The 18380-nt window shown below is 42.7% G+C and overlaps 1 protein-coding gene across 4 annotated transcripts in view; it reads right to left on the minus strand.

Moving 5' to 3' along the window:
• ENTPD5 (ectonucleoside triphosphate diphosphohydrolase 5 (inactive)) overlaps nucleotides 1-18380 on the minus strand; it is a 408239-nt gene that overhangs the window by 191381 nt on the left and 198478 nt on the right. For all 4 annotated transcript variants that reach the window (XM_086937471.1, XM_086937473.1, XM_086937472.1 and 1 more), the window contains 2 exons: nucleotides 8908-8983; nucleotides 8137-8172 (listed from right to left, as the gene is read on the minus strand). In XM_086937471.1, coding sequence (XP_086793597.1) covers nucleotides 8137-8172; nucleotides 8908-8983 — 112 coding nt within the window. The remainder of the gene's footprint in view (nucleotides 1-8136; nucleotides 8173-8907; nucleotides 8984-18380) is intronic.

The following is an 18380-nucleotide window of genomic DNA, read 5'->3' on the forward strand; positions in this document are numbered from 1 at the left end:
GAGGCACAGGGTCAGACTGATTTGCATGTAGCCATGTCTGAACTGGGGTGGCAGAGTGGGCTAAAGAACGGTGATGAATTAAACCCAGATCTTTTGACTGGGTGTGAGTGTTTGATTGGTTCAGATGAACCGTCCATTACCACCCCCTTTTGTACCGCTTTAAGACGCACCTGTGGCAAAAAAATGAACGCATAAAATGGTAGTTAATGCCCAAGTTCATGCTGTTCCAACTAACGTGTTCATAAAGGAGGGGTTTCATTTGAAGTCGCAGCCTGGTGAAAAGGCTGATCAATCAGCAGTTACTTCTTTGGACGTATTAAGCTGTACTATGCCCCTGAATGTTAGTGATGCATCTGTTATCTGTATGGGGGATGTGCAGGTTAACAAAGAGTCCCAAGACCTTTTGATAATTGGGATGCCCGAGTTTGGGGCTGTTAATAATGGTGAGTCCTTAGGAATGCCGATTTTAGAGATAACAAATGATAAGAATATATTGAGTTTATTTGGTGTAGAGAAATGGGGCGATGATCCAGTGCTGGTTCAGCTATTGGATGACCGGGCAATTTTAACTCCGGTAAAAATGGATAATAAGATCAACCCTCAGGGCGTTCAGATCCAAGGTCAAGCTGATTTTTTACTGAATATTGCAGATCCTATTCCCAGTCAGCCTGATAACTCATTGAGCCCTGCGGACCTTTCGTTTTTGGATAAATATGACGTTTTAACTAATGCTGATGGTCATGTTACAAATAACGAAAATACTGCTGACATGGGTGTATGAAAAAGTTTGCTCAATACCATGAATGTTATAATGGGTGCACTTGACTTTCATTCAAATAAAACTTGAAATTCAGGTCGATCTATTAAACACTTTAGCGGTCTATGTGGCCGGTATTGACTCAAAATTACAAAACCTGACAGGTTTGGTGGTAAAAGCCCAGGCTGAGGTTAATGATCAACTGATAAGATGTACATGTTCTCACATGTTGGACAAAGTGGCCTAGCTCCCAGAAATTTTAGGTACTCTTATGAAAGAAGTTAAAAAAACAGCAGGGAAATCACTTCGGGATAAAAATCTGGTCTGTACAAAGAAAGGGGATGACAGCTTATATTTTGAAAACAAGAAGTTTCAAGATGTTGAGGTGAATGTGGGTTTGACAATTTGGGTACGCAGAAGGAGGTTGACGGGGAGGCCGTGGTCAGTAAGTGTCTAGATGTATTTGTAGAGGATGGTGAGGTCTTTAATGGACCTAAGAAAGGCAAGTCAATATCCATGGCTAAACCCCCGAGTATAAGCCCAGGGGATGGTTTAAACTATTGTCCTCCGCTATCAAAATGGTCAAGGAAAAGGTTGCGGAAAGAGCGGAATAAGGCCAGAAGTGCAGTTGCGTTAGCAGCTATTGCAGTAAAGTCCAGGGATTAGTACCCCATATTTAAACCGGCTGTTAAGAAATGCCCACCACAGGTCACAGTTGTAGTAGATGGAGACCCCTCTGTTGCTCAGCCATTTCCTATAAGGGTCTGCGATCAGGGACCAATAAATGGTAAAAATATTGATGTTCTTAAACCAAATGATATAATAAAATCAGATTTTGAAAATACAGAATGTGTGTCAAAACTTGTTAATGAACCCCTGGGGTTAGGTCCTTTGCTTAAGGATCATGCTGTGGATATTCGGAATCGGTTAAGTATAGTAGAAACGCTAGAACCCATTATTGGCCAGTGTCAACCCCCAGTACAATTGTTCCCTGAATCTACTGTATCTAAAGAAATTAACTCAGGTTTACTAAGCCACCACTGTGGCAGACAGGAGCATAGTAGTACCAATGGGGACACCAAACTAGTAATGCACCCGTTGTATGAATCACAGGGAACCCATGATCGCCTTAACCGAGGTTTACTATTGAAAATTATTTCAACTATGCCTGATTTAGTATTTATTAAACCCTCTGATTTGGTGTCAGTCCAATTTAGGCCGGTTCAGCCCAATACTCCTCGTGAGTCCACTATTACCACTTGGTCATCAAGTGATATTGTTACTAAGATTTTGGGATCCAGGTTGAATTTTATGGACTGGGGATTCAAGGTCGAGATTTGGAATTGTGTACAATATTCCCCGTTCTTGAAGGTATTGGCCCTTAAGATGGATATGGGTTGTAAAATTAATGAAGGTACTAAGTTAAATCCGGTGCTTAGAGGTGCAGTAGGCTCAACAAATAACCAATCTTGCAGTTCTGGTTTGTTGATTAAAAAATCCTCAGTCATGGGGTTGTATTTGCGAATGGTTACCCAAAAACAATATGAGAATGGAGGATTGGTCTTGGTTGCCAGCATCACTGGCAAAGGTGCCCCAAATCGACAGGAATTGAGCAACCGGTGTTACTGAAGATAAAATAAATGATATGATCTATGCTCCTGGAAGGTCCACGGTTTGCATCATTTATTGTCTGATCCGGATTCAATATCTTTTTTAAACTCATTTCAATTTTTATTATTCCAAGAAACGTGGTGTGAACAAATGACCCCTTTGTCCGGATTTAATAAATATAGTATTCCGACAGTAAAATCCAATAAATGTGGCCGTGCAAAATGTGGATTGTCGTGTTATATCGGGGCTAATTTAAATCTAACTGTGGAAGTGGTAGACTTTAATATGGATTGGTTGCAATGCCTTGTGGTAAATACATCTGATCTAAGGTTAGTTTTTCTTAACATATATCTGAGTGCAAGTAAAGATAAGTCTGCTCAGCTGTATATCCTTTGGAATATACGGAGTGTTTTAATACTTCAATACCCGGATGCTGGTCTAATAGTATTGGGTGATTTTAATTTGCAATTATTTCGCTACTCAGAATCTAACTTTAATTCAGGAGGTTTAGCTAAGGATTGCTGTGATATCATGTCAGAGTCTGGAACCAGCCAGTTAAAAGAAAAATCTGGACCAATTTCCACATTCAAGAACTCTAAGCAATGTTCAATCATCGATTATACATTTATTTCGGACAATATGAGATCTCATGTGTCTGAATATAAGGTAATCGGCCGGCCGGAAAGTGATCATAACCCCCAGGTTGTAAAATGTAATTCTTTGGTAGAAAGTCTTCTAAAATCTAAGGATCTTCCCAACTCGGCATGTTGCTCAATACAACCTGAGGAGGCTGGGTTGGAATCTAGCCAAAAAGGAGGATATTATGCAAATGGCTGAGGCATTGATTAAGGAAAGGGATCAGGGCACCCAGGGTGATATGAATATGATTATTAAATGAAATTTTATCACAGAGTCCATCGTGGGGAAATTTTCTACTCGTAAGATCAGGAAAATTAATACCAATTTGAAAATACATAAAATATGGTTTCCCCACAAATTATTAAGGTTAAAGAAAGCACTCAATAGAGCTGTTCGTGAGGCATACGCCCAAAGATTTTGTCAGACCTACACAGTGTATACAGAAAACCTGAAGGAACTTAAGAAGACCTATAAACAAGAAATATGGAAAGTAAAACTTAAATATCAAATGGGGATCTGCAATAGCTTATTATCCGCCACTAAGCAAAATAACGCAAACTTTTTTGGGGGGTTAATAATAACCTCGAAAGGGGTGGCTGTAGGGCTTTTTCTGTAAATATACCCGAACCCAGTTGGGTAAGGTTTATAACCAATTTGTATGGTGTATCGGCTGGGGTGGGAAAACACTCAGATAGGTTGGCTTCAGGTGAGACAAATAATATATCAGTAATTTTTGCGGGCAATGGAGAGTGCCTCGATCTGAACCCTAACGATCATGCTATTGACTCTAGTCCTGATCCAAATCTTGATTTAGAAATTCCAAGCTGTACACAAGTACTGACCCTGTTACAAGGGCTGCGAGCAAATGGTGCCCCAGGACCTAATGGGTTACCAAATGCCCTGTTTTGTGTTAATAGTAATCTGTGGGCAGGCTTTTTGCATAATCTATTTAGGGATGTTCTGAAATTGGGGGTTATTCCAGAGTCGTGGCAAGGTAACATAGTGCAACCAATTTATAAAAGCAGTACGGTTTCAAACCTCGCAAATTATCATTTAATTTCATTGACTGTTGTCGATGCAAAGGTGTTTGCTTCCTGTCTTCTAATAGATCTGGAAGACTGGGCTACGAAGGAGAGTATTATTCCATCCAATCAGACTGGTTTTCAGAAAGGTCAATCCACTATCACCAATTTGTTGGCTCTAACATTGCTTGCGGAGAAGGCTGTTTTAAATAAGCAAAATCTATATATTGCTTTTATTGATCTTAAGGCAGCCTTCGATTCTGTGCCTTGAAACTTGTTATGGAAAAAAACTGTCAGATCTGGGAATTCCAAAGAAATTGTTGAAAGCTATTATGCTTCTGTATGCGAACACTTGGGTTCAAGTTAAGTTTGGGGAGGGTAATTGCTTATCAAGGAGAATCCGAACATATAATGGCCTAAAGCAGGGCTGTGTTCTTGCCCCCTGCTTATTTAATTTATTTCTATCAGAGCTTTCACAGCACTTGGATGTTGTCAATGGGCATATTCCTAGGATTGGGGGAGTGCAAATTAGCTACCTCCAGTATGCTGATGATACGATTCTTGTGAGCCGTACCCCTATTGGCCTACAAAGACTTATTACAACCTTTAATGATTATAAACAGCAGAATGGCCTTGAACTGAACATAAAAAAACGAAAGTGATGAAAATTGGTGTAGCTAAACAGAAGTTTAATTCCTGGAAAGCCAGAGCAGGCACAATTGATATGGTTAAGACGTATAGATACCTAGGGGTAATATTTGATAATCATATGTCTTTTAAATTTCATCCTATAGATTTTAGGGCCAAGACTGTGACGTTGATCCATGCTTTTAAATGTTTGAAGAAATCACTGAACTGTCAATCGTATCAGTTTATTCTAAAAGTAATCAAAGTAAAGTTAAAACCTAGCCTCATTTATGGTTCTCCGATTAATAGAGGAAAAGATGTGAAGTTGCTTGACTTACTGATTGTTAAGGTTTTTAAAACAACCTTTGATATTGACAGGTCAATGTGTCAAGCAGCAATTAGAATGTAATTCGGTCTCCAAAGACAGTGCCTAGTATCAAAAGGATCTTTCCTAAAATGTATGGCTGTATTATCAACATCAGCCCCGGCATCTTTAGGGAATATTTTTTGGCAAGAAATTGATAAATCTACTTACAGTGCAAAATGGAGAGCTTATATTTTAGCATTCTTACAAGATATCGGCCTGGAAATTGAACTGTCAGCTTTGAAAATGCCTAACTATAAATTAATTTTAAAAAGGCATATCAAAGCGGAGTCGTTTAAATTGGACAACATTTCTTTAGCTGAAAGAAACTATGCATGGTATGTGATCAATTCATATCAATCCCCACGTGTTCAGCCATATTTAAATGTCTTCTTTTCTGTAAAGTTTTTTTAAAAAAATTTTAATGCTACAAATGGGTATAAAACCAACAAAGGAGGGCATTCGTTCTTGGATTAAACAGTGGCTGGACTCTAATTGTAGATTCTGCGGATGGCCACAGAAAACTCTTGTACATATATTATGTGTATGCCCGAAGTTGACTAATCTTAGATGTTTTTTTCTGAGACCTTATTGTCTGATGAGTGGTGTGAGATCTGCACGACAGGCAATAATCATGTCATTGTCTGGTGAATCAGTTCCACTACTATGTCAATTTGTAAAATTTTTAATGGCAGTAGATAAATGTTTAATATAGGGTTGATTCCCTCTAATGGTAAAATGTTAAATGGCAGCAGATAAATGTTTAATGTAGGGTAGAGCCCCTAATTTTATGACCTTGGTGCTATTGATTTCAACGGTTTATAATCTTGACTAATTGAATTTTTTTGTTACGATGGTATTATTTTTAAATGTAATAACAGCAGAGTTACCATCACAGAAAACTGATGCACTTTTTGCACATTAGCACATTCGAAAGGATGGGAAATGAATGTTTATTGGCCGATATTTTTTTGTGATATCCATGGAAAAGTATGTAAAGCACACCGTCACTTTAAACTGTATTATGTAATTAAAGATGTAAAGTGGCTAGATTTGGGCTTATTAACAAACAAAGTTTTAAATTGTATTTATGGGATTGTTTTTTGTATTATGTGAAGAGAAGATCTCTTGTTTTAAAATACAAATGTGTTTTTTCCTTGGTGAATTATGATGCTGAGGAAATAGAAATTTTTAGGTAATCAATGTGTCCCCCACTCGCACCCTATCCATGCACCCATGTTCCATGTATGTCGTGTAATTTCCTTCCCGTGCCTGCCATGAAGACGCATATGCATTTGCGTCCAACGTTAACATGTCAGTTATTCAGTCCTCCAAGAAAACCACGTTAATTTGGCTTTTAGGCCTATGGTGCCAACGTCTTTACATGGTGCACTTTTAAATATCGCAAAGCACACGTTCTTCACGTTTTTCTGGCTCAGCCGAGCCAGGCCTTTAATTGAGGCTCCGAGTCTCTTCTGTCTCTGAAAGCTGCAGTTTAGGTATGCATCCCTGACCTCTGCCTTACTTCCTGCCCAGCTAAGCGGTGCCCGGCTCGGCCTGGCCTGCCTGCCAAGACAGTATTTTGCCTACAGTTATCTGCTCAGCCTCCGCAAAAACACATTCCAGTCCAGTGAAATAGGTAAACATATTCCCGGCTGCAGAGCAAAGGGCCCGGCCTTCCTGTCTCCATGCAAGTAATTTACTGAACCCGTTACCATGGTAGGCCCATGGCCCCCGCGCATTGCACCAAGACACGTATGCACCCACTAGCATTCAGTATTGAACGGCCTCTGCCCGAGAGACCTTTTACTTCAGACAACACATCCTCTAAACACGAGATACCAGATATGCTATAGGTGCAGGTCGTTCTGACATCCCAGACACCAGACTCCTCTACTAGTGCTAAAAGTCAAACCCCCAGCTCTCCCCAGTTACACGTCTATGCCACGTCATGCTCAGTTGCGCACGCACACAGGGTAAAGGTTTCTGCTGACCCTGCAGAATCTCTCTATGCATCCACCCACTTATGACACTTCTGTGACGTTTCCAGTACACACCTCTGTGTACGCCCCTGTACACGCCTTCTTTTACGCCCATGTGTTCTTATCTCTCTCTTTTCACTTGTTACGCCTACTGTATTCATTTCAATTATACTGTTTTACTATATATAATGTGTGATGTTAATAAAATGTTGAATATCCCTTCCTGAACCTTAGTGGTGATGGAACCCGATGTCCAGTTTCTCGAGATACTTAATTAAAGCCCGTATGACTCAGATACCACGGACTCTGCCTCTCATTTTATTGAGCTATCCTTATTGTCATTTAATGTATAGAAAAATAGTCCCGGTAATTCTATTTACCACAATGCTGTGATTGCAATGATTTTAATTAATCAAGAAACAAAGATTATATACTTTAAAAAGCCACCTACTCCAATGATACTCCTTCACATCTATCAAGTGACTAATACGTTATCTTAATGATGGATAATCTCTTGTCCTGCAATTTTATAGCATTAACACCTACTATCAATCTGCAGCAAACCTGCTTCAATGGACAAAAAATGTATACGTCCAAACATCTTGATGTCCTACAAACCTATAGGAGGAAAAACAAGGTTCTGAACTGGAGGGAGTGAGAAGTCTGTCCTTAAAACAAGGCCTTCAAATGACCTCTGTTTCTTTTTGGGGCTTTGCAGGCTGTAACATATAGCCTTCCGTAACTGTCCGATCTCTAGGCAGCCCCTCAACTTCCACAACTCAAACCATCTACGAGTAAAATAGGCTTTTGTCGCTCAGACAAGCAACATACCTCTTGTCTCTGTCTTCCTCTCCAAGTCAGTTACTTTACTCATATCTATACGCAATACTCCACTTTTTCTCCTGAGAAGTTCTTGCATCTGGAACAGGGCTCCACGGTCCTCCACCGGATAATCAGTGGTGGGTTCTTGGTTTCTCTTATTTATAGAATGCAAACTCATTCTTTTAAGCCAGATTGCAATTTGCATTTTCCAAATGTACCTTGTATGTCATGCTTCTATACAGTAGCATGCTTTGCTTAGGGAAATCAGGTAAAATACTAATTGAGATGAGTCTTATTAATGTAGAATCTTACCTGTTAGAAAGTTGACTGTGATCCAGCCTAGTATACCTAAAAGAGAACAGGCAAAAAACACAGCTTTATGAGAGCATCTGTGTAATCCTAAAAAGTAAGCAAAATCATAGTAGTCACCTGTCACCTCAACAGATGTACAGGAAAAAGCATTACAGTAGGCACCAAGGGTCAAAGCTTTGTCACTCAAAGAGGTGGCAAGCCAGTCACGATAAGTACACTTTAGCCTACGCTATCATTCATAGATCACACAGATACATACAGGTGTATCTGCCAAATTTGCCACAGCAGGCACGCAAAGCTACATAGGTCAGCAATTATGACATATACATAATATCAGCAAGCACTCCTGGAGATACATAAAGACATTCACTAGCCCACCTCACGTCCCAACAGGCGCCAATGCCTCCCTAGCCTTTGATCGATGCAGCTTAGTAACTCTTAGGGCTACAGTCTCGAAAACAAGCATGTTGGTCGCATCAGGCCGCCCCATCTCAGAAACATACAGAGGGATAAGAGTCCATTGTACATAATAGGGACATAGAGGCAACTCTGTCATAACTCCTTAAGAGCTATAGGCCACATCTGTTGACATATGGAAATAGTGATCTTTGTGGACCTACATTTGTGCATTAACTGAGACAGATCTAAACTGTATCTCAAAAAGCACAGCCTCAGAAGGGACATTTCAGGTGCCCTGGCGAGATTTCATGCCCTTAAAGTATGCAAAGGTTCTAGTATGTTACCTTATCTCTTCAGAACGTTTATATCTACCTTCATAGGTTCCATTCATGATGCCAACACAATTATCAGTAACCAGGAATGGAGAGTCCTCAAATAGTTCCTTCACCTGACAGAAAGAGAGAGAGAGAAAAAAAGTGTTACATGCACAGACAGACCACACAGCCATCTACATTGAAGACAGGATACAGATGGCGGACACGGTCTGCGATTTCTCCTGGGACATTTATTCAGGTCGTGCGGCCTAAGCTTGGTCCTCATGTGACAACTCTCCCATTCATTCCTGATGACTGTCAGGGAGGCCGGGGGCAGGGGCTACACTGCTGGCCATTGTACGGTTATGTATTTAGCACTTCTTTATACTAGCGCCATAAATTTTCTCTAAGAGGGCCTAGTAGAATTATCTTTGCTGTTTTTGCTACAAGCCATTTCTTTCCCTGAAGCTTCCTTCTCAGTTTGCTCTGTCCAACCAGGGCACTGCAAGGGTCTGTTGTGTTTATTTGGAGTCTTTTGCTATACAATTTGCCAGTAATTTGGTTAAATAACTCCGGAGTAGAGATTATGGATTTTGTGATGCTGCAGTTTAGGGCTTGAGGCTACAGAGGTAGTTTCTGGCTTCAATCAGTCCTTTCTTTGATGTTTCTAGCTGGTTCACAATCCCAATTCAAAACTACTTGCACAAAGAGAAACTCCGTAGGTGGCATAAAGCACCTGTGTTTGCTTTTAACAAGTAACTATCATAAAAAAACATAACTCTACAGAAGAAACAAGTAAATTCCAGCTGTCCCAACTGTAGTTGCCACCAACATTAGAATAAATCAGGAATTTGTCTCTGCCAGAATGCTCTGTGATTTGAGTGCAACACATTTCTGCAGGCAAGTCTTCAGCTTTGCGACCACTTTTAGAATAGTTCGGAAAGAAAGTAAAATATTTATGAACCATGCTCATATATAAAAAGTTATACACAAACACAAGTATGTTTTGTGGTACTGCTAGGAAATGAGACTACGACTTTTCTCTTGTCTTGCCAAGTGAAGCAGATGGAAGGGTGCCCAAGGGTGAAGTCCAATGCACAACCTCAACCTGCTGCAGCCTAGTAAGAGGTAAAAGGCCAGTATGTATATGGCAGTTCTGTGCACTTATTAACTATTATACAGCAAATCTATTCACATTTCCAACTTTAAAAGGACTGAAAACAAACCCAATGAAAGGCGCAGGGCTAACATAATAGAAACAGTTAAGTGATACATTTCATGCCCTTGTGCTCCTTTTGCCAAAGCTCTAAGCAAAAGCACACATTTATATAAAATCCCATTTACCAATCACATGTTCATTGACATAAATTCACAAAATAGCTAGAGTAGATGCAGGAATATCAAGCAGCCTTTATTCCTCAACAGCATACTATTTGTTGCTGAGTGGTCTGGAGTAAGTGTTAATCGGGAAACTACAGAAAGTCAACACGGTAGAAAGGGTAGTGCCAGAGCTACCACAGAACAACCTACTGTTAGGAGCTTCTACCACTGGCTACCCGTATTTGACATTCATACACGTGTCCACAGTATGAAAGGCTAAGGCAGTCTGTATAAAGAAGAGGTGTACTCCATAATATTGAGAGAACAAATATTATACCGGTACAATATCAAGTGTAGGATGCTTATCACCATAATGTTTCAAAACAAGTATATAAATCTAAATCTTGATTTATAGTTCGGAATGCAGCATATACGTATATACACACTATATATTTTCACTAAACAAACTAAAGGTTACAGGGACGTTATAGTTGGACTCAGATTTCACTCATACAAAACTATTGAAATTCAGCAGTTCTAGTTACCTGAGCTAACTATAACTTACACCCCCGCGATGTACTGCCCATCACCTCACATATTACATCACTCATGACATGGTTAGTGACATCACTCATGACATCTGAAATTGCATCATTCATTTTTTTTGTGAACAGATTTTATTAAGCGTTTCTTATGCAACTCCATATAGTCCAGATTATTCATTGGAGCTCTACAATCAAAACAGATTTACGATAAAAGCTCTAGGTGTTCTCTATAGACATTCATAATTCCTTATAATGAAAAACGTTTACTACTCAGTGTATCACTATCATGTTATGTGTTCTGAAACATCTGTTAGAGAGGTTCCGTTCTTTTGACATATCCTTTATTCAGCTAGCTCCTTTTTCTGCTGACATGGCTTCTTGGTCTAATAAACACAGTTACCCAACTTCCTGTCCTCCCCCCACCCTCCCCTAGGTGTGCCTGTGTGTGATAGGTTTCTATTAATGATACCCTAACTAGTTTCACACCTTGGTTTTGGGCTCTTTGTCTCCTGCTAGGTAATGTGAGATGGTATACTCTTGACCTTCCTCCTCAATGGACCCGACCCGGGCTCCTCGGTCAACTTCATTTAGTGGATGTTTTGGTAGAGTCACTTACGCTTCGCATGCTCTGGCTGTTTCCAGGGAACCCCTGCCTTGTCTGGCTTCGCCCAATCTTACTTCTCCCTAGTATGTCGTCCATCTTCTAAATTTCTTTTTCCATCACTCCACCGAGGGTCCCCCCCCACCCCCCCCCCACCCTCCCAGCCCCCCACTCCCCCTCAGATTTTCAGTTTTTAGTGATCTCACATTTGGTAATCAGGAGTGCCAAGCCTTGGAACCGGCTTGTGACTTTAACTTTGGATGTGTTTGGGAACCGGTGTAAAAGACATTATCCTGGCTCAGCTTGGAACTCTTTCTCAGTTATTTCCGCTATCGTTGCTGTCCCCTCCCTACAGAAGGTCAGTCCCAGAACATGTGCAGGTATGCTGCATCTGGATATAAGGGGCTCCATGGCCAGAGCAAATAATAGTGGGGAGAGCGGGCAGTCCTGCTGCCTTCCCCTCCCCACCTGATAAGTCTCGGAGATCAAGCCCCCAGTCTTGATTCTGGCACTAGAATCTGATTATAAGGTGAGGTGTTATCCCCACTGCCCCTCCCTCCCCCCCAACTGCAAGATTAGTTCGCTCACAGCTCTTTACTGCGCCTTGTGGTGGCTCACCACTGGCACTCATCTCTCCACTAACCCTGGACGTGCAGTGATCAAAGGTATGAAACATCCATGCAATGGAAAGGGTGACAGCCCTGGTGTGGGTCACCATGCCACCATATGAAGAGACATGGAGTCCTTTCTATTTTACATCAAACTTAGCTGAGGGACTCGCCATGCTTCTGAGCTAGTACATTTGACGGGGACGTGTGCCACGGGCATTATCCCGGACAACCTCAAGGTGAAGGTTTATGTTTAGAATCTGCTCACAATCTAGATATTTAGTGTAAATGTTTTAGGACTTCCTTGCGTCCTTCCGGGCGACAGTAGCACCAGTTTGAATGATGGTATTGATGCGCTCCTTTTTTTCTTTCTTTTTTTTTATAAAGAAATCTGTACCTGGCGATTGAAAATGTTAAATGAAGCAGTTAAGCAAAAAAACAAGAAAGTTAACTTTTGAGCAGGCTATCTCTGAGGAGTTGATCATGGTTCCCATACAAAACAAAGATCAACACAAGGACCTTATCCCTGTGCCTCACCCTCCAGCTAGCCCTGTTTCTCCACCACTATAGTCCCCACAACCTTCACCACACCTGTTATATTCCACTTGCAGTGATTCAGATAAGGACATTGAATATGACCTACAAGATCCTTATTACAAGCTTGTCTCCATTGAGGAGGGATACACTTCCAGGTGGGATTGCAATGTAGTCCCTCAGGGGAATACAACCTTTGAGCCCTACCCAGTGAAGGATTCACCACTGGATGAAACAAATATACTGATTCTGTAATTTTCTAGCCCCCTACATTACAATACCCAAATACCGGTCGGTAATGGCCGAAATCGGCCGTTACCGACCTGTATTTGGGCTCCTACATCTGGCCCTTTATCATTTAAGTTCAGCATGGAAAACGGTCTATATGCTGTCTTATACGTTACTGGTTGGTCCGGTTTTAGCACCGGAATGATCAGAGCTTCACTCGTAGAGCTCTGTAGCATACCCCTTGGTTTCGCTTGATTATACACTTTGGTTTTGGCCGCAAAATGTCAACATACTTTGAATAAAACTCAATTGGAAGGCCGTCTGTCCCTGGTGTCTTATTTCTGGCCATGGCTGTCCTGACCTCATGTAGCTTTATATCCCTTCCCAGTGTTGCTGCTGCTTCTTCGTCTATAGTTGTTAAAGCCTGGGGCCCTATGAAGTTGTCTAGATTGGTTACTGAGCTAACCGTTCTGCTGTGCTTATATAATTCGGCATAGTATTTCAAGAACACTTTATTTATATCCTGTTGAGTATATGATTCCCCTTCCAGTTCGTCCCTGATTGCAAGGATAAGCGACCCTCTTTTCGCTGGGTTAGCTAGCCAGGCTAGCATGGCCCCAGATCTGTCTCTTTTCCTGTGAGCTTTGACTATGTAGTTCCTATAATCAAAACAGCAAAGTCTTTCAACATGTTCAGCCACTGACTGTTTGGCGCCTAGAAGTTGTTCTTTTAATTCCCTATTGCCTGGTCTCTCTTGCTCGAGTGCCCTAAGATGTTTTTTGGGTTTCAGAGCATCACTCAGGAGCATTCCCCTGTTCCCCGTCTTTGAGATGCACTTCCCTCTGATCACAACTTTGAATGCATCCAATTTGCTCTGTGGGTTAGTGGCAGTCCCTGCATTATTTTCAAAGTATTGCCCCATCACCAATCTTATGGTTTGGAAGACCAGGTCTTCCAAGGCTTGCGGTCTTAGCTGCCAAGTAGGGATGCACGACCATTCTCTAGTCCATTGAAAGGGCTAGGTATTCGCTTGACTTCACGTGCTCATGTACATCTGGGGAGCAGAGTATGGCATCCAGCCTAACATGCAGGTTGTGCAGATAACCTAGGTGTTACCACCCTAACTTACACAAACTCTTTAAAAAATGTTGTTGTGCAGTTGGTCACACTCTTTAGCCAGTTTAGAAACTGGCATGACAGCTCGGTTGGTCTCAACCAGGAAATCATCATCTTCCTCAACATACAATTTCACCTAATGGGGATATGCTGCCCTTTGTAGGACTGTGTGGTAAGCCGTTGTTTCATCCAGTGGTGAATCCTTCACTGGGTAGGGCTCAAAGGTTGTATTCCCCTGAGGGACTACATTGCAATCCCACCTGGAAGTGTATCCCTCCTCAATGGAGACAAGCTTGTAATAAGGATCTTGTAGGTCATATTCAATGTCCTTATCTGAATCACTGCAAGTGGACTATAACAGGTGTGGTGAAGGTTGTGGGGACTATAGTGGTGGAGAAACAGGGCTAGCTGGAGGGTGAGGCACAGGGATAAGGTCCTTGTGTTGATCTTTGTTTTGTATGGGAACCATGATCAACTCCTCAGAGATAGCCTGCTCAAAAGTTAACTTTCTTGTTTTTTTGCTTAACTGCTTCATTTAACATTTTCAATCGCCAGGTACAGATTTCTTTATAAAAAAAAAAGAAAGAAAAAAAGGAGCGCATCAAGACCATCATTCAAACTGGCGCTACTGTCGCCCGGAAGGACGCAAGGAAGTCCTAAAACATTTACACTAAATATCTAGATTGTGAGCAGATTCTAAACATAAACCTTCATCTTGAGGTTGTCCGGGATAATGCCAGTGGCACACGTCCCGCCAAGCGTACTAGCTCAGAAGCATGGCGAGTCCCTCAGCTAAGTTTGATGTAAAATAGAAAGGACTCCATGTCTCCTCATATGGTGGCATGGTGACCCACACCAGGGCTGTCACCCTTTCCATTGCATGGATGTTTCATACCTTTTATCACTGCACGTCCAGGGTTAGTGGATAGATGAGTGCCAGTGGTGAGCCACCACAAGGCGCAGTAAAGAGCTGTGAGCGAACTAATCTTGCAGTTGGGGGGGAGGGAGGGGCAGTGGGGATAACACCTCATCATCAACTATTCCCAACAATGCCAGACCAAGTTGCATGGTGATGGTCTCACTGATGTCTCATGCAACCCCCATCACCTGAGACCAGAACTGCTGTGTCGAAGGACATTACCACCAGGTAAGTCCCTCTAGCCCCACATCCACTCTAGCACGAATCATGGAAATTTATCACGTATGGGTGAGGGGAGAGTCTGGGTCCCCCGTGATTGGGGTTAATGACGAGGGATAGGTTGTGACTGGCCTTCAGCCAATAATGTATAAGTTAAACTTTTCCTTTTTCTGAAGTGCTGGATCTACCTCTTGCTGTGGTAGTCATGCAAGTATTTTTCCTGATTAGGGGTGAATGTAATTTTTTCTTTGCCTCACATCAGCGAGCTTGGGCACCTGAAAGGTTTGGGTTGGTTTTCTCAGCTTTAAGGCAGCCATCATGACAGGTTTCTGAGTCTACTTTGGTGCCACAGGTTAGAGATGGTGTGGTTCTGCCCTGTGCTTGAGCCTTCTCTGGAGCCAAGATAGATTATCAGTGCGGAGCAGGCTCAGGGACAGTGGTTGGAACCGCCAATCTCTTCAGCAGAATCTCAAAATGCTCCTGACTTCATGACTCTTATTGAGGCTGATCCCCGGAGGGAAGATCCTCAAATGGTGTTAAGAGGTATGAAAGCCGCTGTCCAGTCTGTGTCCTGGGTGTACATTTCTCTGGGTTCTCTGAAGATTGTCCCTATTCGTAATCATAGCTCTCAGAGGACACAGGCCCAGAGCTCCCATTCCTTTGAGCCACCGGAATACCAGATTGGCCTTCCCCATCAAAGAGGGTTCTTCAATGTCTTCAGAACTCAGGGTAGGCAAAGGATTACATTTTGAAGATTTTTCTTTCCATCTCCCCCAAAGTTGGGTACTATGGCGTAAAGAAGGCAAATGTTAAGGGTAAAAACATGGGATTTCCTGTGGTGTCAGGTGTCACCCGGAGGAAAAACAGCAGGTGTTGACAGAAGAGTGGGGACTTGGCATGGACATAGTACATGAAAGGAAGTAGTGGACTAGATATGAGGCAGGGGAGAGTGTGGTTCTAATGATGACGGATTGTGGCAACACAGGGAAGGGGGAAAAAGGGGTAGATTAACTAGTAGGGAGGGCCAAAAGGAGAAGGAGGAGATTATCTTCAGGGAGTGATCAATAAATTGCACCCACACTACAAGGTTTTACATTAAGAGATGGGCCTTCAGCTCCTTTTGGTAATGAAGAAGGGATGGGGCCTGTTAAATATGAACCATGATGAAGTTGCAGAACGCCAGTGAGTAGCAGCAGAAACCCATATAGCGGAACAATTTGGGTGGATTTATATTAATGTTCATCGATTTCTGCCTGCAGCTGTCACGGTCAGTCACGCTGGATTAAATGTTGCCGAATAAAAAACAAGCATTTACAATGCAATGGTTTTGCCTTTGTTAAAGTTAGAGCTATTGGCATTGCTCTTGACATTATTTTTATTTATGTTTTTTTTCTATAAATAAATGGCATTGTCATTTACAATAGCAGGGAACAGGGAAGGGGGGCGGGGAGAGACTAAGGAGAGCTGCGGGCTCAGGGAAGGGGGGGCGAGGAGAGACGAAGGAGAGCTGAGGGCTCAGGGAAGGGGGGGCGAGGAGAGACGAAGGAGAGCTGCGGGCTGTTGTTGTAATGCTTGCATGGATGAGTTGGTGGATGCATGGATGGGTGCATGCATGGATGGGTGTATGTATGGGTGTATGGATAGATGCATGGATGGGTGGATGGATAGATGCATATATACAGCCAATCCCTCAACAATTTATGCAATCCACCAACCCATGCAACCAACAACCCATCCATTCATCCACCCATACATCCATGCATCATGCATACATCCACCCATCATGCATCCATCCACCCACTGCGTCCCACTCCGACCCCTCTAAATATAACTCATTTTTTCTGTATATAGAGATGACTGTATTCACTAGTATATGCAGTACACCTTTCTACTCTAACATTCCTATGTGACTCTTGCAGTACATCTATTCATATCCCTTCCATATGTATATAGAAATATAACGAGAATCAACAGTCTCTTCTTTGTGTGACTACATCTAGTACATTTCAATTGTTTTCCTGTTTGTATCTTTTACTTAACGCACGTAAATCAAAGTCCTTAGGTTTGGCAACTGGTTCTTATGTAAAGCGCTCTGACACCTTTGGGTAAAGTTTGCGCTACATAAAATCACATTAAATAAAACTTTACCCCACAAATCCAACCATCCATTTGTGCCTAGGCTTACATTTGTGCCTAGGCTTACATTTTACGGCCTCGAAGCACACAGAGAAGGGACAGTTTACTAAGTCGAGGCTTTGTAGGGTGCATGGCAGGGGACAGTTTTAGGTGCCAAGGGAGGGTAGGGAGCAGAGTCAGAGTACTTCACGGAGGTAGGGGGCAGTTTTTTATGGTTCAGGGCAGGGGGCTGCGGTACTTTTTGGAGCATGGCCTTATTTTAAAGGGCTCAGTTCAAGTGGAGGAACGGCACAAAACACCAGGCAGACAGAGGGAAGAAGGACACAAAAACGAGGGGAAACAATTATAACTGAGGGCAGATTGGCACAAAAAACTAGGCAGACAGAGGGAAGAAGGACACAAAAACGAGGGGGGGATGATTCTAACGGAGGGCAGAACGGCACAAATCACGAGGCAGACAGAGGGCAGAAGGACACAAAAACGAGGGGGTGATGATTGTAACAGAGGGCAGAACGGCACAAAACACGAAAAAGTGCAAGCGATACCTTTACAATAGCACTTCACCAACTACCACCTAGTCGTCACACAAATCCACATAAGGGGGAAAAACTCATTGCGATACCTGAAGTAAAGCACCGGTTGAAGGTCATAGATTGATTATAAAAATACGGAGAGCGGGAGCGGAGGCTGGAACGGGCACCGGGAGAGGCTGCAGAGCAGCACCGCCAACACCCAGAGATGCAGGCCGGGCCACGGGATTGCCAGCAGCCGCTGCTGCCCCAGGACAGAACCACATCGCTGCCGGCGGCTGAGATCCCTTGGGCTCCTGTACTCCCGAGCCTCCTGCACGCACGGGTCCTCCCACAGGACACGGCAGAGTGAGCTCCGCTCCGATGGGAGCCGACCCTCGCTGCCCCTCCGAGAGGTCCAAAGGGGAGAACTCTCCGACCGCCTCCAAGACGAGCGGACAAGTACAACCACGCCCAGGGAAGAAAACGCGGGAACGCCCCCGAATCTGGTCCGGCCTTGACGGACAGATCCGGCTTCCAATGGCTAGCCTCCATTTATGGAGCTAGCCAATGGGAGCCGGGGGACGTTCCTATATCCCATATTGTAATCATTAGATTTCGCCTGCTCAATTAAAAAAGAAAACCCTCTTTATAATGCCATTCAATTTTAGCCATTGGACATCAAGCTGCCAATTCACGCGAGACTGCCTTCTTGGGAAATATTTTTTGTGATAAATAATCATTTGCTGGATTGCTACTATGGGCAAGGACCTACTTCCTTAGGGAGGAACAGTGC

Source organism: Lissotriton vulgaris, chromosome 9, assembly GCF_964263255.1.
Source record: "Lissotriton vulgaris chromosome 9, aLisVul1.2, whole genome shotgun sequence".
Classification (NCBI taxonomy): Eukaryota; Metazoa; Chordata; class Amphibia; order Caudata; family Salamandridae; genus Lissotriton; species Lissotriton vulgaris.